The following is a 25,312-nucleotide window of genomic DNA, read 5'->3' on the forward strand; positions in this document are numbered from 1 at the left end:
CATCCGGTTTTGGCCGATGCCCAGGATGCTTGCTCGCACCCATGGAGGATGCTGATTGCAAATCACTTAAGAGTTAGCGGTGTCATGAATAAGAAGGATTTTCCACAAGTATCTTTAAAAATGTATGAAAATAACTTAATAGACAAATAAAGAAATGTATATGAAATGGCTTGTTGGAAGTAAGTAGGGATAGCGTATGATTTTGATGCTTGTTTTTGAACTGAAATAGGTTGTTTATTATAGTATATGTGCAAGAAGCTGTGACAATTTTGTGCTTTCTTTTATTCCAAATTGTAACTATTTACAGACCAAAATACTTTAAATTTTGGTTTCAAAAATCCCATTGAAAGTGCGTCATTAAGGTTGTTCTGCAAGGCTGCCTGAGACACTAAAATATAACTGTGATGCTTCCTGTGTTGTTGTAGTTGAAGCCATTTATCTCATGGGTTTCCTCTCTCTCTCTAAAACTGTGTACTAAAGGTAAAAATATCAGTAAATAATCTAAAAACAACCACATAGGCTTTGCTTCCAGATTTCCAGATCTCTTTTAAGCTCTGCTTACGTCTTGACTGATAAGACCGAATCCTTTTCATCACTTTGGTTTCTCTCTTAGTTCATCTGTGACTGTCTGTCACTTTCTGCACAGCCTTCACCTTAAACCTTTTTTCAGCTTTCTGTCATCTCTGAAAAGCCTGTAAACATCCTGTCAAGCTGTGCCAGGCTGTAAACAGCCTGCATGATTTCACTTATCCTATTCATGCAGCCTGGCCTCAGGTGCTTCACACTGGCATGCAAATCCAACCTGCCTGGATGTAGAGCAGTGTGCTCTGTGGTGGTCTGGGCACAGGTGATGGCACCTGATGGCAGCTATCAGCAAACAAAACACTCTTTGGCTGGAAAATACAACTGAATCTCTTTTTTTCTCCAGCCAGAGAAAGGAAAAGGAAGCCTCCGGCTACTTTAATCTCATATTCGTTCATATTCAGCTCATGACCTGTATTACATTCAACTGTTTGCTTGTTTTACAACCTAACACTATTTAAAAGTGAACTCTGACACTTCTGAAATCTTCTTAAACTTTTCTACATTTGCCCCTGGAGATTATTTTGGCAATCAGAAACAAACTCCATTCAGAGGAATCTTTCCTGGAGGAACAAAACAAGAAACCTAAAATGTGCTGACTCCTCTCTGTCTTCAAAGCGCTCTTCTGTTGGGAATAAAGAGGAACATGCAATCTTAATCATCCTTCTCCTCCTTCCTGACTGTTTACCAGCTCAACTGATGAGCTCAGTTCAAAAAAGGAAAAAAAGTAAGCTGTTATTAATTGACATCAGCTTAAAATTAATTGTTCAACAGCTGGTTAAAATTAAAATTTTAATGAGATTCACAATATCCAAGTGTTAACGTAGGTAATTATTGTTTAGAACTCTCATTAAAATGCCATGGGTGTCAGTGATATCGGCCAAGAGCTTTGAAAGTCTGGAACTGTGGGCCAGAAAAAGAAAAAGGCTCCCCTTTAGTTTACTTGCTTAGTTTTGCTCAATTTTTGGACTTCTATGGATTACGATTATTTTATTTGATCCTGTAAACACTCAACAACTTAGCCAAGATGGCCTGATATGACTGTTTTACATGTCAGACACCAAAAAAAGAAAAGAAAGAAAAAAATTGAATTTGTGTGATTAAATTTTTTTTCATATTGAAGAATTGGCCATGGCCTTATAAAATGTCATCTGGTGCAGCTGTTATCCTAAGTGTTAAAATTAATTACTTTTCTTAACATGCTTCAATTTTCTTTTACAAGTTTACACGTTTTTTCTTTAAGGTTAGTTGCCTTCTTAAATGTTATTTAACACTTAACTAATTTTTTCCTGTAAATCACATAAAACTGACAAAAATGTTTAAACAAGCCATTCACTTAAGCATAAAGTGAATGTGTAAAAGAAATTCCAAATATGTTTCTAAAAACATTATATGTGTTAGAAAATAATTGCTGAAAATGTGAAAAGACTAAACTATTCAGTACTAAAATGTAAAAAATCCAATAAGGCTGGTAGATGGAACTTTAATTTTTCAGGTCATAGTGGTATTTGACACTTGATTAGTGGAGCTGACACACACACCCAGCATTTCAGAGCAGAGAAAACGGCAAATTTTTTCAGGATTTTGGAAACAAATTTTAGATACTTGGTGATTTTTTTAACCATTCAAATTCGGCTGAGTGGTTAATAACACATGGTGGCTGTGATGTGACACAGACTTTTATACATTATTGCCATTATTAGTTGCACCACATGATGACTGAATGATCCATATGACATGTAGGCATGGCTGATTGATTTAGGCCATTTTTAACCAGAATGCAGTATTTTATGCTGATTTTCTTCCCATTTGTGTGTTCCTCAAACTGCACAGCAGATGGCGTCAGATTCCTCTCTCTTGTTTCTCATTGTCAGGGCAGATCAGACCAAAAGTGAAGTTGAGTCTTAACCAAATGAAACATTAAATATTCAGTGTCTCAAAGTGCTTGCTGATGAAGCAGCTCTTCCTCTGATCCTTGATGAATGATGGTGGAAGCTGAGGTGGATTTTCAAACTGAGGGTTCGCCATCATTGGCCACGAGGACCCGGATCTGAGGTGTTGGTCATGAGTGCTTAATGAAATATTCAGCAGCTCCTTTTTTTTCCTCCACCAGTTATTCGCTTCAGGTCGCCCCTATTTGAGTCAGGGGGACTTGGCAACACCTTTGTATTCAGAGAGGAGAAAGTAGGATGGATGAATGAATGTGTACAGAGCAGGGAAAAAAGAGGAAAGAGAGGGTGGAAGTGTGTGTGTGTGTGTGTGCACGCTTGTGCATGGCTTCACTGTGCACATATGTAAGTAAGCACATGTGTATCTTTGTGCACACAAGCTTTGATGTGGATATTAGTGTGTGTTTCCCCCAGTGTGTGTGTGTGCTCTGTACCTGTGTGTCTGCTGCTTAGCTTCAAAATGCTGTCATATCACTTTTAATGCGCCATAGGGGACACAGTGCATGTTTAATACAAAATATAATGCATAATAATTCATATGGAAAAGGCTCTCAGGGGAGGAGACACTGTTCTTCCCCCACCAATGGTGTAATCAATCCCGAGCTGCATACAATTAACACTTCTATCATTTTCATCTTCTGAGGAGGGAGGGAACCAGAGACTCACAGTCAATAGAGGTGTTTGTATTCGGTTCACAGAAACCACCGGGGAACTTTGGGGAAAGGAATAAGACTTTGCTGCCGTTGACAAAAATGTAAATTGTATTTTCATTTGTAGTTTTGAGGAAGCGAACTCACTGGTGTATCATGTGCTAATAACTGTCTGTATCCAGGAATAGTAGTAGAGGGTGACAGGACTCGAGTACAGTAGCACCCACAGGCAAGGTGATGCTGTCTGTAAAACATTTAGAGCAACAAAAAAGTAAAAAAAAAACAGTAAATATTTCAACCAAACTGAAAAATGAATGGATAAACAATTCAGTGTGTTTCTCGCTGGTTTGCAAGTTCACCTCAACCTGGTTTTATAGAGCTCTGCCAAATGTGTCATCTGTGCATCGACCAGGGAGAGTCGGTTGGATGGTGGCTGCAAAGTGGATTTTTTCACATCATGACAGGTGACATAAAGTATGTGGGCGGCATACAACAGTGAATCTTTATGAGAGATTCACTGTGGGACAGAAATACGGCAGCCGTGGCCTTGAAGAGAAAAATAGACTGTTGTCATGCAGAGAAAGCTCAACACAGCACAGACTCACCCATACAGGCTGCTGTTCTCTCAAATATAACCTTGTTACCACTGATCAGTCTGTTAGAGCTGGGCACCAATTCAGGAAAGTCCTCAGTCATCTTGGTTTGAATCAAATAAAGGGTCAGCTCATCCAAAGTACTGTATAAAAACAGTTTTCTCATCTTTTATTGGAATCCACATGTTTTGGTTTAATTTATGCAGGTTTTGATTTATCTGTGGTCTGAGATTTTCTGTGACTGGCATTTTATTTGTGGTGCTTATTGAAAAATTACATTTAACCAGGGGCTTAAGAGTCTACAGTAATGCTGGTGGTCCTGTGAGACTGTAGCTAAATGCCAACATTGACATGGTTACTGACTCATATTAATGTTAACCTGCTGATGTTGTGCAGGTATAATGTTTACCATTATCACTATCTTTATTCTGCATGATAGCATCCTAATTTGCTAATTTGCACTCAAGTACAAGCAAGCTAGTACAGCATTGATCACTAACACGTCTTCTGAGAAACAGCAAAAGCCCATTTGTTCAACAGCTGGTTATCCTGAAAACAGATGCCTATTGCTCCAAAAATAACCCTAACCCTAATATCTGATACTACTATAACTAATTAACTAATATCAAGCATGTTTAATTTTGTCAAAACAACCAAGATGACAAAAAGACCGTAGGCTAGCTCAGACAGCTCAGACTGTGTTTTTGATGAGCCTTCATTTACTTTGGTGACAGGGACATGCACCAACTAAAGGTAAAACACCAATGATTTTATTCCGACACTGAAAATGTGTCTTTGAGAGTGTGCCTATTAAAGGCAAAACCCCCACCGATTCAGCACCATGGACAGGGCTCGCAGTCACTAAACTAAAAACTGCAGGGGAAAGGGTATTTTTGGAGAAATGGGGCTTCAGAGAAATGGCAATCTGCAAAAAAAAAAAAAAAGTTATAGGAGAGTGAAGTCAGGAGCAAAGTAGGGTGGGTCATGCCTTCACCATCCCGGGGAAAAAAAAAGATTGTGTCTGGGAGCATGTTACCCATGCAGAATTAGTTGCCATGGTAACAACCATAGCTGAACATGAGCTAATTCAGTGATATCAAAGAACTAGATTTAGCATTGTGGTACAGGTCCCTGGCAGATGTACAGAAAGTCCTGTACTTGCTCCTTTTGGATCTTTTTTGTCTCCACCAATTCCTGTTGCTGCTAAATGCTCCACCGTGTTCACCTGCTTTGTTTGCCTTTCATGTGGTGCTGAGTAGTGTACAGGAGGTTTTAGAGCTTCTTCACCGAAAACAGCTGAGTCTGTAAATTAAACCAATGAGAGCATCTGTAAGAGTGAACCAAAACAGTAAAACTTAGGCAGTAAAACCAAAACAGCATGTTCAACTTCTGTAGAGCTGCATATTGCGATGTGATTTATTGATCATATAAAAACCAGGAAACCAGCAAATATTCATATTTGAGAAGCTGGAACCAGTTTTTTACATTTTCATTTCATTTTTGCTTTATGCGTGACATAAATGAATAATAATCAAAAGCTGATTGATGTTCTTGGGTGAAGCTGAAACAAATAGAGCCACACACCAAGAAGCTCCTGTTGAAAGGAGTAATTATGCTAGTGACAAGGCTCTTCCTCACTTCAGATGGGCTCAAACCATCACCAACAGATATTTGATCAAGCACACCCATCCCAATGAACTTTAGGATGTGTGTGTGTCTTTTCTTTGTTTCTTTATTATGCTAACCTATGAATATACTAATCATTTCACCTCTGTACTGATACTTTGATACTTTAGCACAAGTGTTATTCCATTCACCTCTATTGTGCTGGTTTTGCAGTAGAAATCTCAGTTATTGGACATGCATGGCTCGATACTAATAGAGGTAATTTGCTTTGTTAAATTTGAGTGAAATGATCCTTTCAGTGATGATGATATATGAGCATTTGTAGCACCATACCATTCTAGAGGCAAACGGGTTTAGACTGTGTTTATTCACTCACTGCACATTGGTTGCAGTCAGGCCTTGTTGCACAGTGTGGACTGGTGTTTTATAGTAGCGGCTGACACACGTTTGGCTTTGTTAGAGGGAAACTGACATACAATTGACTTTTTGCGGCAGGGATTGGCTGATCTCAGCAGCGTTACACCTCATTCCCATGTCTGTCAGGCTCGCTGAGCTCGTCTCCTCCACTCCTCACTCCATTAAATAAAACTGTTAGCTCTGATGACTCAGATGCCACTGAGCCCATTTGAACCAGTTAATGGCCAGGTGCAGTTTTCACTCCTCCTCCTCGCACGCATACATCACTCTTTCTCTTCTCCCTCCCTCTGTTCTGTCCCGCCATCTTGTTTCTGTCATTTTCTGCTCCCTCACTCCCTCGTTCCATCTACCCCCCCCTCCTCACCTATGTCCCCTCCAACCAGTTTGTCCTCCCAATTCTCTGCTCTCATTTGATTCTCCCCACTTTCTTCCTATCCCTCCCTCACCTCCCTCCATCTATCTTGCCCTCCAAATTCTCCACTCTCATCTGTTTCGCTCCCTTCACTTCCCTTCCTGCAGTTATTGCCCCCCTGTCTCATTTCTTTCCCTCCCTCCCTCTTTCCTTCCCTCCATGTCTCGCTCCCAATTCTCCCCTTTCATCTGCCCTCATCTCCTCTCCTCTGCATGGTCATCACTATGACAGTTTCCATCCAGCCTCGGTCTGATAAGAGCAGGCACCAACTAACCAGCCAATTTATTATTCACTGTCTTCTCGCCACATTTCCTCTGCTTGTCAACACCTTACTTCTCTGCTGTCAAACGCTGTCTACCTCTCCCCACCTTTTACTACTCCACAGTAGTCTAACCCCATCCTTACCCTCCATCCATTCATCCAGGCAGCCATCTCAATCTAGTAAAAGGTCCATTGTGTAACGGTTAATAAATGATGAGAGAGAGGTAGGCTGGCACTCAGAATGATCCACAGCACCCTGGACAGGACCGAGTAGCAGCACAGGCGATGTCAGGCTTAATGTCTTGGAAGAGTTTGGCGCTCGGCCTAATGTGATGAACCTGTTGCTGTTTAGTGTTATTGCACTAAAAGAGCAGGCCTGCAAAGCTATTTTGGTTTCCTTGTCTAAACCACAGAGATGTTAATGCCTCACTTACTTTGTCTGCTTGTGTTTGTCTGCTGGATATCTCAAAGACTTACAAATTAGATTCCTTGAATCGGTTACTGTAGATACTGGTGATGTTTTACAGTAGACCTGGATATAGGTGCTTAAATATCCTAAACTCAAGGTTCACTGACTTACTTTCTTCTGTAATGCTTAATTTTACTGATCTGTAAATTCCTAATACTTCCCAAATAATTTCCTAATAAGAATGTTATTTTAATTTAAGGTAAAATAGAGAGTAATCAGGTATTTCAGTTAATTCAAAATACTAAGCTACCTAAGCTGAGTTTTCAGTGCAAAGTAGGTTTTCACGTACAAGGAATTTCCATTGGTACTTTGGTGCATAATGATCATAAAAAAAAAGAAAAAAGAAAAAGAAATACTGCAAGTTATGACTGAAAAAATGAATCTGGGCTCCAAAGAAAATTCCTCTCTAAATCAATAGTAAAGTCAACACAACAACTTGAACCAATAAAAAAATAGCAAACTCAGGACTTTGTCTTTATTGTCCATTAATACCAAATCGGAGCTCTTTTCAGGAACAACAAGTATTGATTTTTTCTTCAAGGATCACGATCTTTCCCTAACCTTAATCAAGTGGTTATTGTTTTAACCATGACAGTCTCTTAACCTTTTATTTTTGCCACTGTGATTTCTAACCTTTTTGGAAGACAATGGGTGATGTTCTCCCGCTGACAGGGTAAGAAAACATTTATATGTGTCATTCTGGAGGTCAATGATAATTTATTTTGTTGCTTAATTGTTCAGCAAATTGAACATATATCCTGAGTAAGGATTTTTGGTCATGTGATGACAGGAAGAGGTGGTGAGGCATGGCCCAATGGCCCCCTGTGGCCCATTTAAGTGCTCCCCTGTAGCCATTTTCACCAAATTTTATTCCCATCCTGTAAGCCTTTTATCAACATAACATTACAAACATCCTGATTTCTTTGCTCCTTTTTGTTCAACATTCTATGAAAAGAGCTAACAGAACCAATATGTCGGGGCTACTGAAGCATGGGTTTACTGAACCTACTCAAACTGCTGACATGATCTTTACAGAACCAGAAATAGAAAAGGCAGACTATGAAAAATTGAAATGGCAACAAAAATTTAGGAGAGAATGGTGGTAGGAGTTTAAGTGGCTAGAATATGACATCTCAGGACGTAATGTATTCCAGTGTGTGCTGCCAGTTTCCAAACAGCCAAGAGGTCTGGCTTGTTTTTCATAGGAAATAAGTAAACAATGCTTTTGGAAAATCCCACATCACAATTCATGGGAAAAGTGGACAACATGTGTCACAGTTAAGGAAGGCTGTGCTAAGTCGCATTAAACTACTGCTTCTGTATTGATTTTTATATAAATTTACATTTGGGCCACCAAAGATGTACTTTGGCCACCAAATCGAGGGGCTTGGCGGCATGTGGGGCACAGTGCTTACCAATGTTGGCATCCATCCCTGTGAGACTGTGTATTCCTTGAATGTGAATGTCCTCCTTGATCTTTCTCCACCCGTCCACTGGCCGCTGGTCGATGACTTTGAGCTCTTCCCAACTGATTACGTGACGTTTTTCTCTGATGGTCGCAGATAGCTATCTTCTTTCACTCTGTTACTCTTGGTCTTTGTGGTGTCCAGAAATGCTATTACCCGAGTTTTCTTCTCTGGGCTTGTCCTGTCTTTAGGATCTATGCACAGTTCCCACTTATTGTCACTGACAGAAGGTCCTGTACTTAGCTCAGCTCCATTTGCTGAAGAAGCGTGTGAGATGTGGTTCAAGTTCCCAAGAGTGCATCTCCTTGCTCAAGGAGATGTTCAAAATTTGCTCTGTAATTTTTGCTTTTAGATAATTTTCCATTCCAATTTTGGTATAGCCTTGAAACTAAGAAACAGTGACTTAAATAGAAATCCAATAATCTAAAAATTAAAGTGGCATAAATTATGGTTGTCCCAATATGATACCAAAACCAGAAAATGCCTCCCATACTGCCAATGCAAGTCTGTGTACCGATCTGTTATCATGTAATTTAGGCCTCCTATCTCTGAAATGGTACCCTTATACTTTCCAGCAGCATCTTGGATACCAAATTAGCCGGTCTTGGTGGAGCTAACACTGCTTACCTGACTTACTATCTTACTGATTGACTGAATGACTAACGGTACTGGTACCAGTTCTGTTACTGAACTGTGAATACAGACACTGGTATTTCAATCTTTATTTCCTAATTTGGTTTGATTTGTGGTCATCTGTCACTTAATTATTACAGGATTGGATGGAAATGTTTTCGGGTTGTTGGAAAAACAAAACAGACTCTTTACTGAGTGAACTGAACACTGATCTCATACCGGTATGAGATCAGGAAATGATTATTTCTATTATTATAATTATTATTTTGGGTGCCTACCGGGTTCTGGGGTTCAGGGCTTTTGAGCAGCTTTAGGGGAGTTCTGCTCTGCTCTATTCTAATTGAAAATCCCAGTTTCACAAGACTCATTTAGTCGCTGTTCTGGAGCTTTTGATTATATCACACAGTCTCCCTCAGAAGATTGAGATTTCCCATTTGTCATGTAACTGTAGGTGTTCAAATTTTATATTTTTCCGAGCACTTTAATGATTTCTCATCCTTGTTGGCATAGAAAATGAGATCATCTTTGTTCTTGGAAAGAGTAGTTGACAAACCAATCTCATGCTTAAACGTGCTTCATTTAGAAGATGTTGAGAACTGCCGATAAGGTCATTATTACTATTACATAGTATTTATTCTCTGATTGCATTCTGTTTCCTTCAAATAAGTTCATTCAGTGCTGCTTGAAACCTTGGTATTTAGAAAATGTCAGCTTTACAGAGAGACTAATCAAAACACCCTTTTCCCCTAGCTTTTCCACACTGGGTTTTTTTTTGTCAATTTATTCAGTGGATTTTCAGAGTGTTTGATCAACCAAAGGCTTTCTCTCCACTGATAGATGTGTATGTAACCCCTCCACTGAAGTTAAACATCATCACTACAGCAAATCACGCTCCCTTATCTCGTCTATTCAGCCGAGCTTTCAGAATTTAATCAGCACGTCTTGTGTGTCGCTACTGCTGTAGTGTGTAGTTAAAAACCTGTTTCTCTCTGTTGATATATTGCCACTCTTACTTGTGTGTGTGTGCATGAACTTATGTGTGAAATCTGTGTGCTAGGTTTTGATTTTGATTAGAGCCTGCTGTTAGATCTGTTGCTCTCTGCACAGCTAGAAAAGAGAAAGAGGAGTGTGTGTGTGTGTGTGTGCCTGGGTGAGCTCTTGCATACCCAAAAAATGTCCCTACACACACATACACACGCACACACCTGCCCTGCAGTGCCTCTTTTTCTCACTTTCTTTGTCTATCTACTTCTCTTCTCTTCTTCATTTCCTTTTTCTCTTCCACTCCACACCTCAGTGTCTCACACCTCCTCCTTCCTTCCCTCGCTCTTGTTTTCACTCTGCATTGATCCTCAGCGTGCAGACTACTGCAGCCAATAGCGTTTAATGAATGCCATGGCCTAATGGCTTTATCATTGGCCTTGATGGCCTGGGCTCAGCCACAGCGATGGCTCGGCTGTAAATTGTTTTCTTAACTAACGCCACGTGAGGAATTTCAATAGGGGCTGCGGTCGATGGCGTCAGTGCAGCCTGCCAATCTCGACAGCGGGGTGTTACATGGAGGGCACCAAAGGGGTTAAGCGTGATTGACAAGGGAGTACATGTGTGAGGTGCGCTGTGTTGTGGACTGGTGTCATTCCTCTGCTGTATTGTGTGCAGGATTGGGAGGGTTACCTTAAAAATGTATTCTGATACAGGTACTATGTTGTCTGCAACCTAATATTAAACATAACCTGATTAAGTTACTTTTAGATTGTTTTATGTTCGTTGTAAGTTTATTTATATTTTACTAGCTTTTCTTTCCTTTGTTGTGTGTAACTGCACACTTAGATTAATAGATGTAATTATGCACATCTAAGTATACTATTCACACTTCACAGTCAAACTTCCAGTAAACTGCTATTTAATTTATTCCAGTCCAGGGCTTGTGTTTTAACCACTACACTCACCAGCATCACCACCTATACTCCCAAACTATTTTTCAGCAGCAGCAGTTGTAATAGTAGTAGTAGATATTGACAGGTTAATTAGCTAGCGAACAGAATTTCTGTGGAGCTAATGTTAGCAGTTGGTCTGTGCAGCTGATGCTAGTGGTTGATCTCTGTAGCTAATGTTTACCATTGTTCTGTGTAACGTTAGTGGTTGGTCCACTAACATTAGCTACACATGGCTACCATCTATGTAGCTAATGTTAGCGGTTGGTCTGTGTAGCTAATTTCAGCAGTTGGTCTGTGTAGTTATCTGTGTAGCTAATATTAGTATTTGGGCTATGTAGCTAACAATAGCAATTGGTCTATTTTGCCAGCGTTAGCCTTTGGTCTGTGTAGCTGTATATGCTGCTAACGTTTGGTTTGTTTGTGTAGCTAGCATTGGCAGTTGGTCTTTGTAGCTAACCTTTGTGATTGGTATGTGCAGCTAACGTTTGTGGTTTGTTTGTGCTGCTAATGTTAGAGGCTTGTTTGTGTAGCTAGCGAACTGTTGCTAGCGAATGGTTGGTTTTACCTGGAAATGTTTATTTAAATTAGAAGGCAGGCACAAGTGAAGGCAGAACTGTACTATGATTTTCTTCCTTTTTCTGATTTAAAGACAAAATAATGTTGAAATTTCCACCCAGTGAAGCATTTTTTCACTAGAGGCCATGATAATGAATTGACTGTAAATGAGCCGGTTTCACTGAGACCAGAGAGCTGTTGTGAGACTTGTGAAGTATTGTAATGAATACGCACTGCGGATGGTGGTATATCATTCCTTATTTTAAAATGTATTGTAAAATTATAATTCTCCTAATAATATCTAGTTTTATTAAATGTATCTATAATCTGATTATGTCTTTTTTTCACTGTAACTGTAATAGAATACAGTTGCCTTTTTGGTTTTCTGATTATGTAATTCTGTTACATGTAATCTGCTACTCCCCAAGCCTGATTGTGTGGCCCGGTCATGTATTTGTGTGCAGCTGATGGATTCATCAGCGGACTCGAGACCAATAACATGTCTGAATACAGCGTGTTGATGCCGGCGTTGACATATGCGAGGCGGTGTTTCTGCAAATGTAGTGGTGTCAGATGAACAAGGCTTTGTCTGTGACCCACCCCCTAGCAGAATAATTGCACACACACACACACACACACACACATATATATACACACACAGGCACACACACCTGTCAGACTCGTGCATGTAGAGATAAAGCAGCAAATACACTCCACAGTCGGAGCGTTTGCCTGCTGAATAGCAAAAGGGGACTGATCAGTCTAGCCCTCCCTTATCTCCCCTCACCTCTTGCACTCTTCATCTCTCTGTATCTCTCCTTCTCACCACCCTTTTCTCCCCTTACTCCTCACTTCGCCTTCCCTGCCGTTTATGAATCCTCCTAATTTGTCTCTGTCCCTTCTTTCTCTTCTCCCCCTTTTCCTTCTCGTCATTTTCTCATTCCCTTTTCCTCATCTCCCTCCGGCTCTCCCTTGAGTTTCGTCCCCCTCTCCTCTCTCTCTGACACACACACACACACCACTCTCCCTCTCTCTCTGTCTGTGTCTTTTCCTGTGCAACAGTGTGCAATCCCTCTTTCCCCACTAGACAGACAAAGCGAAAGAGCGACTGAGACGAATAGGAGGGGAAGAGGGAGCAGAAAGGAGGAGAGACAGAGAGAGGCAGAGACGTAAAGAGGCACAGAGGAATTGATGGAATGACAGTCTGCTGGCAGGGGACACACAGAGACAGAGAGACAGGACAGAGGGAGACAGGACAGAAAGAGGGAAAGATAGACGGGATGTAAAAGAGGCAGCTTCAGTGACAGCGTAGACAAAGGTAGCTCCAGAGTGCATTTCATTCACATTCTTTCTCTCTCTCACACACACACACACACATCCTCTCTCTCGCTTTCTCACTCACTCACTCACTCACACACACAGATACACGCACACACACACACCCTCGAGCAGAAGCAGCAGAGCTGTGTGGGTGTGAGGCAGCATGAGAAGTGATATCTGTAATTCCACACATACAGCTGGTTGATGGACTAACTTAATTACACACACATTTACTGTACACACACTCAGCAGCACACCTTGATTATAGGCGGGGAAAAAAACACACACACACACAAGAGCACACACGACCTGTCTGCGGCCAGAAGTCAACATGGGTCTTGTGATGGGAACCTTTTCCATGCAATCCAAGCCGGTGAGCTACCACAAAGGTAAGAATTTCTTTTTTAATTTTGATCAGATTTCTCCCTCAAACACACATTATGTTTTCTTTTCATGCATGTGGCCGTCTTATGACAGAGGCACCTGTCATGTTTGCGTGTTTGTGCCTTAATGATGGAGTCGTGTATGTTTGCTCTCAGAGTCATGAATATTGCACAAGAAGTGCATTATGGGAATGAGCTAAACATATACAGAGCAGTGATGTAAAGTTGGCAAAAAAAAAAAATGTCATTCATTATTGGTTTATGATGCCATCTCAGGGCCATCTGTGCTGTGGATTTAGGAATAGAAAAAAGAAACGTGTGTGTGTGCAGCCGTGTCATTGGAGATGTCTATAAAAGGTGATGGTATTTACCCCTGTCTGCTCCCTAAACCAAGCTGTTTCCTGTCTGCCCTGCCACTGTTTGACAGGAGGAAACTGGCACTGACACTTGACAACATACATGTTAAATAAACGTGTGCAGCTTTGTCTATGAAAACATTTATGCATATGATTCACTCCTAAAATATGGAAGTGTGTAAAAGGGCATGTATTTTGTGTGTGTTATGGCAGTGGTGTGTGTGTGTGCGTGTGTGCGCGCAGTAATTCAGCGTGGTGTACTCTGTCAGCCTTTGGCCATGATATGTCCAGCGTCTGTTGACCTCAAACCTGATGGTTATCGCCAGCAGACACAGCAGAGCTGCATCGCACAGACTGAGGAGACAGAAAACAGCAGTCAAATCATGTTTCACCACATTGTCACATGCAGAATTTCCTGATTGGACCATTAACCCGTCAGTTAGTCAGTGAGATCATGTAAAACAGGCTGTGCATTACATATGCCGTGACAAACAGTGTGGAGGCGATGTAAGTGATGTAAATTATGGGCTGTGAATGTTGTGAAAGTCCCTGAGGAACATGCCTGTCAGCTGTCTATATTTCCTGTTTTATACCTGTCAAACAGTACAGTCAGACCACACAGAGTATTTGAAATGCCTGTAAAGACACTTTAGAGACCCTACAAATGTTTTCTTCTGAAATACAGGCATATATAGCATCCTGCGTGGGTTGTTTATTTTAATTCCCGACCTGCGCCTCATTTCATTCCATGGCAACAGCTCTCAGCAGATACTTCAGATCTGTGCTGAACAGATACTTGAGGCACACTTTCAAGGTGGATGTTTTCCCGTGGTCCGAAATAGCAAACATATAGAAAGATTACTAAGACAACATAGAAAACAGGTTTTGTTTATGTTGTCTTCTACACTGTTAGAGCACAAAAAGGGCAACAATGCTTACGAAGCAAATGAGATGTATTTTTAGCCAATTGTGTGCGGGAAAGCTCTCCTCTAGTTAGTGTAACCTTTGAAGTTTGCACTGTTGGGGTGTGAGCAGGAGGGCGATAGATGAGTAAAAGCGGGAGAGAAAAATTGAGAAAAGTTGAGAGTGGAGGCAAGGCTGCTCCTCAGGGGGGTGCAGTGTGAGTGTCAGTGAATGTGTGTGTGTGTTTCACCATCTGCTGCAGTGTTATAAAAAGTGGCCTAATGAAAGCAGGGCAGGATTCATTTTGCATGGAAGGTTGGCCCATCCTTGATGGCAGCCCAACGTGAGGCAACAACCAGCTGCGATGGGCACCGAAGTTCACTTGCAGAACTTTTTGGGATAAAAAATAGATTTTCCTTATGATTTGACTTTGTGCAAGGCAGAGGGTGTAGACTGACAAACTCAGGTCAAACTAAAAAATCTGATGACTTTAGAGGTGACTGGACAATTTTTGAAGTCTCACAACTTGACAAGGGGCGGGTATCCTCAGGATTTTATTGATACAGATATCAATACTGATGGATAACAATACTTATCAATAATTTGACAGAGAAAATGACATAACAATAGTATGACATGAAAAGATATGATAAGATTGAGCAGTTTTTTATTACTTCTTTTTGCAGAAGTATCAAGTTGAATTTTTTCCTGAGTTATTGTATTTAACTGCACTTTCATGAAATTTCGAAAAGTAAGCCACACTGTTGAATGTTTTGCCCTGTCAGTTGTTTTTCTAGAGTTACATAACTACTGACAGCAGTATCTTTTGTCCAGGAGCTTATCGATGTTTCTGTACCGAGCAGTAAGGAACTGGTACAGGTTTTGTACAAAGTTGCTCTGGGCAGTTCAGGGTGTTAGTAGAGATATTACATTTAGGGCGGCATATGTGCCCAAGCCTGTAGTGTACTTTTTATTAGTTTTCAACAATCAACAATCTGATAGAAATTATCAATGAGAGATGTGAGAAATTAATTGTGCCATACTCCCGAACTGCATGTTTGACTTTGTTTGTCAACTCACCGAATAATTTGTGTTGCTTGACATCACTCTTCTCTCCTGTCGCCTTCTTTGTACAAGCATTATACAAGGGGAAATTGCAGATTTTGTGGCAGCTACCATCAATTTTAAGTGAATTTGAGAATTGAAGATCACAGGTGTGCAACTTTTGCAACAAATGGTCTTCTTAGAACCTGCTTAAGATAGTTTTTTATTCTCAGTAATTCTTTTGAATAAAACATAACCACTGTTGGAAATGATATAAAGACAAAGTATAATACATTTTTACAAATGAGACTTGACAGCTTGACACAGCTAAAACACAAGACACATCACATGCAATAAATGCCTGGTAGTCTTATATCGTCACATTTTAGGTTTAGAAATCAATGACTAAACTTATTAATTCAAATGTAAGAGAACACAGAAGACAGCAAAGATTTAATTTTGTCACTGCCTGGTCCTCTTGTATCATTTTCTTTTTTTGTGTTTCATCAGTTGTTAAACAGTTCTGTAAGACTACAGTTTGCAAATTCTAATCTAATTTAGGAACAAAAGACAGACCCCTTTGTCTTCATATAATGCACTGCAGTTACACAACAAGATTAAACAATGAAGATCTAATTATTTTTCACATATTAAACTGGTTTACAAAGCTGATTAGGTCTTTTCATTCTCATCCTGAAGTAGAGCTGACTCCTATCTGGACTATTGTGTTTGGAGCTTATATTGAGCTTAAGACCTGATAAATGCAAACAGCAAACCAGTATAATATAATGAAAAAAATCTAGCAGGCACTTTGTAGATTAGTGGTTCCCAACCTGGGAGAAAGGAATCTCAAGATAAATCTGAGGTTCATCGAAAACATGTTTTACAACACAAACTTTATGCTTGAATTGAATATAAAAATTGATTTGATTCTAGATTGGGTATTTTAGCCTTTATTGATAGAGACAAACAGGAAACATGGAAAAGAGGGTGTTTTATGCTGTATTTCACATCATCAGTGGTTGAACATGTAGGAGGTACTGAATGAAAATCAGTGCACTCAAGCTCACAACTGTTCCTGATATTTAATGCGTCAATTTCAGCCAATCAAATAAAAGTTTGTAAAGAACAACAAACTCATTTCTCATTGATTTACTCACTTTATAAATTGGTTGAAGAGGGGTGTTTTAATTGTTTGTATATTTATGACGGATAAGCATTTTGAGCCAAAAAGTTTCACTAGAAGACTTAAAATCCTAAAATCACTTGATCACCTACCTTGGTTTTTACCTATCCACACACAGCCTCTGGTTGTGAACAAACCCCTGTGTCATAAAAGGTCTTCAGCTATGTGTGGATTTAACCCTAGTTTCTCTAAATATCGTACACTTTCCCACTGAACAAGTCCTTCTCTGTGAGTTTTATCAGCTTCCACACATTTTCCTTGGACAACCTAAAATTGTCTCAAATATTCACTGAAATTCATTCTGTTGTTTACATCCCAGAATCTCCAACATTATCATGCATCTGGGCTACCGATCAGCACATAGGTACAAACACTGTTTTAAGGGGACGTAGGTCAAGAAATGTTGACAATATTTGCTTTAGAACACCTTATTATTCCATGATTTAACCCTCTGGTGTCTCTGGATGTAGGCCAGGTCAGGTATTAATGGCTAATTTGTGATTTGATCGCCAGATAAAACCTCCTTTCTCCATTTCAATGTATCCTTGAGCAAGACGATAAACCACAGTTGCTCTCTATGGCCTGTGCCATGCAGGCTGAATGAGAGGCACACTGTACTGTGGTTTGGAATAAAAGCTCTAAACAAATTCAGGCCATTCACAGTCCTATTCAAAGCGTTTTATAGTGATGAATTTACTGAAAAGGATTCTGGAGAGTTGCTATACAAACTGAAGCAGGTGTTTTTGTTTTTAGCGAGGCTTACTAAATGAAGCTGAACCGATGCTGTGCCCTACATCGACTCATAGCCTTTTCTCCAGAGAAACCATAAAGCAGAGATATTAGCCAGTGTCCTGACCAGCTCATATGGCCATAGGTTGCCGTTAAGGAATTTATCTATGAGTCTTTCGTCACCTGGGGCCAAAAAATAAATTTATCCACTGTCACTGTGCACAAACTACTCTGCTCCTATGAAATATTTCCCAGCGGGTGTGTTATAAACTACAAAACCTGCACCTTGCCGACACATTCATCTCCCTGTCCATTCGCTCCATTTGTTTTCGCCTCTACTTTCATTTCTCTGCACTCCCTCGCTCTGTCAAGTGAATTTTCCCTCTCCCTTGCTTTGTCTTGTTCACTCTCACCTCATTTCACCTCCTCATTTTGTCTTTTCTGTGTTTCTTCCTTTTAAGTTTTTCTTCTTCCCCTCCTCAAGCCGCTCTCTTCTTGATCTATGGCTATTCGTCTGCCTTAGCTGTTTATCTCAGGGTTTTTGTCTGTCTGTCTGTCTGTCTCTTACGGTCTCTCAAACTCTCACATCTCTTTGTGTTGTGAGTTTTGCGTGGAAGATAGCCTTGTTCACTCCAACTGCTCGAAGCTTTCATGTGGAGTTGTAGTTGGGGGCCAACAGAATATGTAAATAGAATAGATGTGGGTCTTGTGGAGAACAGGCGCGTTTGGCTCAATGTTTCCATCTGCTGCAGGGTTAAAGTGCTGAGGGGAGCGGAGCCCTGTTTCTTTAATAGGCTTTACAGTTTCCACCCCTCTCTCTCATCCCCGCACATCAAAAGAAGTGCACCAAAAGGGCCAATTAGGACAGCAAAAGAGCTTTATTAAGCACATGGCAACATGAAAACGTGTTTCTGGTTAATCCCATGCCGGAAGCATGTGTGTGTTTGTGTGTGAGTATGAGCGTGTAATGATGAAATTGTGATATTACAACCTCGCATCTCATATTTCTTTACACTCTATAGATTTTCGCAGGGAGAAAAAAATCTTCCTGTCATTTAAGATCCTCTGTCAGCGTTTGATCTCAGAGTGTTGCAAATTAAACCCATGTTCAAGGATTTTATTAGATAAAAAAAATCAATATACTGTATAAATAAAGATACTTTATTTGCATAATATTTGCAGGCAAATGCTTTGCTCAGTTCTTCAAAGATAAACAACATTTTCCATGCAATTTATCTCCGTAGACAGCTCAGCCCTGTGCTTGCCTTCAGGCCTTTGTAATACTGGAGCCAATGAGAGAAATGCAGATGATGAATATAGATAGCTACTTAGCTCTGTAGCACTATATGGTTGGGCCTGTATACACAGTTATCACAGCAGTGACGCACATCACTTGAACTAAATTAATGTGATAACTGAAATATGGTACATATAAACTGTAAATGTTGTCAGTTGCACCACATGTACTACAGTGAGCTGAAATCTCAGTTAACTAACTGTTCTCTATTCAGCAGTTACTTGACAGTAAGAGCACACGTCCATTCGACATAGTTTGTATATTTCTACTAATCCATTGATTTAAGGGTCTAGAGTGGGAGATTTTGAATAATCTTTGGGCAGAATATGACAGAAATAGAATATAATTTTCAAAAGTATGTCTTTTAATCACCTGAAAATAATGTTTTTGTTAGATCACATGTCAAGGCAAGTAGGCCGGGACTTCATTTTATGTGGCCTGCAAAAGTTTGCAAAAATGTACACAATACAGTTCTATGCTGTGTTACAAAAGTGAGGTGTCCACCAACTGCATGTCTCATCTGCATCCCGATTTTGTTATCCTCACACTGAGGCCATCTTTTTGTAATGAGGCAGTAGCAGGATACAGTTCACAGCTGCACTTTGACACCAAACACAGAGACAAGTATACTAACCCTGGGCACCAAGAAATGCTAAGAAAAATCCAATAATTAATTCTCAACAGAATTCCATTATTTTATAATTCAGCAATAATTGAATGGAGAGGCAATTATGTAACGTGATAAAAAGTAGATACATTCACAACAGGCCCTTTGAGGGCAACCAATGCTGATTTGGCCTGGAATGAAATTGTGTTTGACATGAACAGACAAACCAAATGCCGACTCTAGATGTGGCCACTCGAGTTCTTGAGTTTCACAGCCACCATAGATTCTCCTACACACTTGGTAAAGGAAGGGTGAGGCAACGTGTTTGTAATCTTGCAGGGTCACAGGTTGATGCCACTAAATCCTACAGACTGAATCTCTCTCTTGCTTCATATTGGACAGGTGTATTTTCTTTGTCTAAAATTTCTATTTTAATTGTATTTAGATTGCATCCCCACACCAACCTGTACAGTATCTGAGTAATATAACCACATGGGGGTGGACATTATGTAAACACAACAAATTATTCATTTTTCTCTACATATTCCTCATGCTAATTAAGCCCTACAGGAACAGTTTCGCGTTGCATTAAAAAAAATCTATGTTTTAACTTTTATATAGAATAACAGAAAATCACTAATCCACTAATGCCACACAGACAATCAGTTTTTAATTCTTTTTCTTAATTATTAACAAACAAGCCATTACTGAGTTAGTCTACACCTCTGAGAACTGAAAATCTGTTGCAGTGTGAAGCAAGGACAGAGGAGAAATGAGCAGCTTCAATTATGCACTACATAAAAAACCTCAAGTGAATCTGCAAGAAAAAATAAGAAATGGGCACATTTATCATTGCTTTCACTGACACTCTGCAGCATGTGGTGTTTCTGTTTGTTTCTCTGTGCACTGACACTGGAAATAACAACACTCTGACTGTTCAACTGTTAAAAAAAAGGTATGTAATCTGACTCTAAGGATGCGTGTATGTGTGTGTGTTTTGCAGTAAATAATGGATGATGTGTCCCTGTGCCCTCATAAGCATCAGGTCAGTGACTCGTAGTCCACAGTTGTGTCATACAGTGATAGATATTTCCATCTCTACATGTGTTAAATGAAGCAACAATAAAAACAATATTACAATTTGTAAATTTATAATTTAACACATATTTCTGTTTACAATTGATGCATTGTAGGGCTGCAGCAAAATGATTATTTTCATTACTGATTAATTGGGTGATTCATTTTCCACACATCTCTAAAACGAGATGCGTGATGAGGATAGTGGAGAAATCCCCATTATAATTTCCTAGAGGCCAAGGTGGAATAATAAAATCAGTTATTTCATTCGACCATCAGTCCAAAGACATTCATACATGCAAATTGACCTGCTTTGCAATAAAGGCCGCAGTGTCTGTTTTGCCTTGGGAAATTATCTCTGTTTCATGTTTTCAAGTCCCTTATGATGCTATTCTATAGTTCTTGTATTAAGTCTGTTTTGACCCTCTCTCTTGACCTCTTGTGCTTGTTTGAGAATCTCAGCTTCAAGGCCAAAAATGCATTAAGTCAAATAGTGAAAATGAGGAGCAAGATCTTGGGAGTACAGCAGAGTGCACTATCTGACCTGTTTTACAGACAAGTAGCGAGGAAGGCTAAAGCCATCCTATCCGACAGCACCCGCCCTCTGTGCTCTTAATTTCAGTTTCGGGCTCTCAGCTTAGATTACCACCTGTTAAGAGTAACAGGTATAAGCACTCCTTCATTTCATTCCTCTTCTGAATGCAGGCGAGGGAAAAGGTGTCATTAAGTACTAAGACAACTCACTTGCTGAGTGTACAGGGTTGACTTATTGATATAATTATGGTGATGAAGTTGATGATGATGGTGATGAGGATGATGTTGATGATTTTGAGGACCATGATGTCTGTTGATGGCCAGGTATACTTGTATTTTATATGATATTTTCCTGCTGCTACTGCATTTTGCACTGTAATTTTTTTAGATGTTGTTGTTGTGGTTTGAACACTGAAGGTTGTACTTCAGTGTCTTCTGTTGTTCCAGTCCACTGTATTCAGGTTGTATAAGCTCTTTTATGTGTACTGTTTGCCTTGCTGTGTAACCAATTGCCCTTCGGGGACAAAAACAATGTTGAAGTAAATATTAATTGCTGTAATATAGCAAAAAAACATAGAAAAGCTTCAAATCCTCACATTTGAGAAGCTGGAACTAGTGAAATGTTTGGCACTTTGGCTTAAATATGTCACAAATAATCTCTGAATGATCAAAATACAGTAGTTGACAATTAATTTGCGATCAGTCAATTAATGGATTAACTGACTGGTTGTTTTAGTTAAGAGGACTGAAAATACTTCAAGGGATGCACTGATTTATTGATGTTCGGTTGACATATGTCTGGTTGACTGCATAGAGATCACATTTACCAATGGCAAAAGCAGTTAATATGTTTTGTTGCATGAATTTTGTAGTCACTAAATGTGGTGTTGGTTATTTGTGGTTGCAAGCATACCCAGCTTCTTATTTGAAGAATATGCTACTGGCTGACACAACTCTGGCATGATGTAAGAGGTCAACAGGTGCCATGAGCATGTGTGGTTTGTTTTCAAATAAAAGTGAAAGAAAATGTTTGCTGTGTGGGAGTGTTAAACACTGACAGAAAGATCAGAGACATGCAGTTTGTAAGACATGCAGCAGTGATATTTTAAGTAGATTCACGAGTCAGTCTCTAAATGCGTCACATGTTAGTAGGCTGAGGACAATCATCCAGCTTTTGTTGCAGAAACTGTGCAGACAAAATTAAAAAGATTAAAAATCTCCATTGACAACCGCATCCAAAGTCTTTAGGGGGTCCCTCCGTAATGGGGAGATGACATTGTGTGCTTACTACTGAGGAGAATTGGGGTAGATGATAAAGTAAGGTCTTGTAAGGCATGTCTTGAAAAAATGTAAGTGACGTAGATTTGTTATCCGCTGTTTTGTCGCTGTTCAAGAAACTCCATTGCATTTAGAAATTCCCATACCTACCAGTTGGTAGGCATTTAAAATTGCCTGGCATTGTGAAATTATATTTCAAAGAAAGAAGTACTATAAGTACAAATACAAATACAACAATTACCTTAATCCGATAAAAAACAGTAAGCCCATTTGTTATCATTTTGCTGCCGTCTGTCTCCCCAAAATCTACAATGTTGTGGCCACACACATTCATTAACTCCTGGCTCGTGACACCTGCCATCAGTTTGTAAGAATGTGAATACTGAAAAATTCTTCTCATTGAGTAGGGAGCTGTATAACAGAGTAAAAACGCTTTTGAGGCAGTAATGAAAAAGAAATCTTTTTCATCGCGAAAGAAGGTTAAAGGTTGTTACATAAATTTGTATGATTGAAATTATGTTAATTCAAAGATAGTGTATGAAGACCGGAATGAATGTATGACTATATTTTTTTATAATGAAGATTTCTTCATTTCTCTGGCACAAAAGGGGAACATAAATATCAAATAAACAAACAAACAAACAAACAAATAAAAAACCTTCAGTATCAAGATCAGTGATCAGCCAAATTCTTATTTCTAACAATGGACTTGGCTCAGAATTTCACAAATGCTTGATCCTGACTTAATACTGTTGGAACTCAGCCCTTCAGGAGCTCCACATCCAATATACTGACTGTCACTCTCAGCTCTTTTTGTTCCTCCTTCAATCCTGCGGGCAAAAATCCTCTTGAAACATCCTCTCGAATCCGGATGAGTATTTTCCTGCTGCTCCCTCCCTCCGCCAGTATGTGCGTGTGTGCGTTACCTAAGGCGTCACGTCCCATGTCAAACTAGTTAGCTTCGAGAATAATGGTGGAGCAGAGATGGTGTCGAAGAGGAAGACGAGTCAATTCACTTTGCCCAGTGTCTGTCTTCCTCTTTAGTTCTTCTCATCGATTCCCTCTTTAATCACTCTCCATCTCCTATTCAAACTTTATCTCCTGCTTTCTCTCACTCCACGATTCTGCGCTCTTTGTGCTTTAGTCGTCTTTTTCTTCTCCACACGTCCTTCCTACCTCCACACCATCACTATTTCTCATTCTCTTCATTTATCTGTCCATATTTACCCCTCCATACCTATTTTTCTTGTTTCCTCCTCTCCCTCAATGATGACAGATCAATAGCAGAGGCTCCTTTAATTATTCCCTTTTTTCATAATGTGATGGGAGCCAGCGAAAGGCTTAGTTTAGTGTGCGTCCACTAATCAAGATACAGAGGAGTGTCTGTGTGAGAAGTCATTTGGACAGCTGTAGATATTAGTATTGATTTTCCTAATAGACATGTTCTTCCCTGTTGAAAGCCAAGCTGCCCCTGATGAGTAATTGCCAAAGCCTTATGCGCCGACAAGACGGTGTCATACAGCAACATGATAGATTTATAATCGACCTGTTAGGAGGAACCTTTCAGGAGGAAAAGAGCGAGTTTTAATGTTGCAGGCTTGCAGCTCAGCGCTGAGGTTGGTCTAAAATGTGCTGCTTTGAAAAGCTGTGCTGATTTTCTGAAGCTTCCACCCGGCGGTTTAATCTTAATCAAGATCTTTAGAGTTTCATTTTCTCTCACGCTTGCTCCCCCGTATTTTTCTCTTATTCTCTTTGTTCCTCCATCCTCATCTCTGGAAATTTAGTGTTTGTGTGTCCCACTCGCTCTCTCCTCTGCCTTTTCTTTCTTGCGATTCCACTCGCCCACTCTCCTGGCTCTTGTTACCCACTTCTTTCTCTTCCTTCTCGCTCTCTGCATCGCACTCTAATCTCCAGCTGGAAGCTTTCCTGGTGTTTCCTCCTTCTTCTTCTACTTCATCTTTCATTGCCAAATATGTTTCCATCTCCGCCTTCTTCTTTGCCGGTTTTTTGTCCTTCCCCCTTTATGTGTTGCTGCTGTCCTACCTCTTCCCACTCTTGCTGTTTTCTCTTCTGTCTCTTATCCTCTGTTTCCTTAAAAGTGAGACAGGGGTCTTGTAAAACAGTCTGTGCATCCATTCCCTCACATGCCTGCAGGGAAATATTATACACAAAAACAAACACACACATATTCCAAACTCTTGCTCTTTCTCTCTGCTCTACAGGCAGACTTTGAAATGATTACTTGAAGGAGAAACATTTCTGTCAGTGTGTGGAAACAGGCCTGTCAGAGACCGGAGGGAGACGGAGAGGGATGGAGATTTGAGATTGGAACAAGCTGGGAACAGTGTTTGAAACGACAGAAACACTAGGCTGGTACATTCACAGAGATTTATAGGGAGAGATGGCCTGATAAAGGTGTATTGGTGTAGGCCGTACGCCTGGAGACAAATTCACAGATAAGAGAATGGAGAGAGATAGATAGATATGGTTTAAGGCTAAAGATGAAGTAGGGTGCAGTGAAGATAGGAAGAAATCACTTTGATAGCCTGTAAATTCCTATAGGCACAATACAGGCGGTGTGTTGTATTGCAGAGACAGCTGAGAGTAAGAGCTGTGGTACTTTATTTTACAGTACGCTAAAAAGACGTAACAATCCGTGTTTTGTATCAAATTTGAAATGTGTTTTTAGACAGTATTAGACCCTTTATTAGACAGAAGTGTTATGTAAACTAAAGTGAATTCATATGTCTACTACTTGAGGCACTCTTTAGCTCCTATACCACTGGCAGAGTAACCAAGACCGATGTCTATTTCTTTGATCAAATTGAACTATCAGCCAACGGTATTACAGTAAGTCTGCCTGGGCTCCAAAAAACAAAATATTCCTCTGCTTCTATGATTTTGGCCTTTACTCGGTAGATCTATGTACCCATGTTGTTTTTAAATGGAGAAGTAGCAGATATGTGATTTTCACTTTTGTTGACAGTACAGATTTGTTGTAATGTGTCCAAAATCTCCATCTGAGAAAGATCAATATGGGTCTAACAG

General features: G+C 39.9%; 1 protein-coding gene across 2 annotated transcripts in view; it reads left to right on the forward strand.

Moving 5' to 3' along the window:
* kcnip1a (Kv channel interacting protein 1 a) overlaps nt 1–25,312 on the forward strand; it is a 56,273-nt gene that overhangs the window by 6,618 nt on the left and 24,343 nt on the right. Inside the window, exon 1 of one of the 2 annotated variants that reach the window (XM_084719132.1) lies at nt 12,657–13,259. The exons of the other annotated variant lie outside the window; for it this stretch is intronic. Within the exon in view, the coding sequence (XP_084575258.1) occupies nt 13,202–13,259 (58 nt within the window). The 5' untranslated portion in view covers nt 12,657–13,201. Of the gene's footprint in view, nt 1–12,656; nt 13,260–25,312 lie in introns of those variants that run through there. 2 annotated transcript variants of the gene reach the window in all.

Source organism: Lutjanus erythropterus, chromosome 5, assembly GCF_056507025.1.
Source record: "Lutjanus erythropterus isolate fLutEry1 chromosome 5, fLutEry1.hap2, whole genome shotgun sequence".
Lineage (NCBI taxonomy): Eukaryota > Metazoa > Chordata > Actinopteri > Lutjaniformes > Lutjanidae > Lutjanus > Lutjanus erythropterus.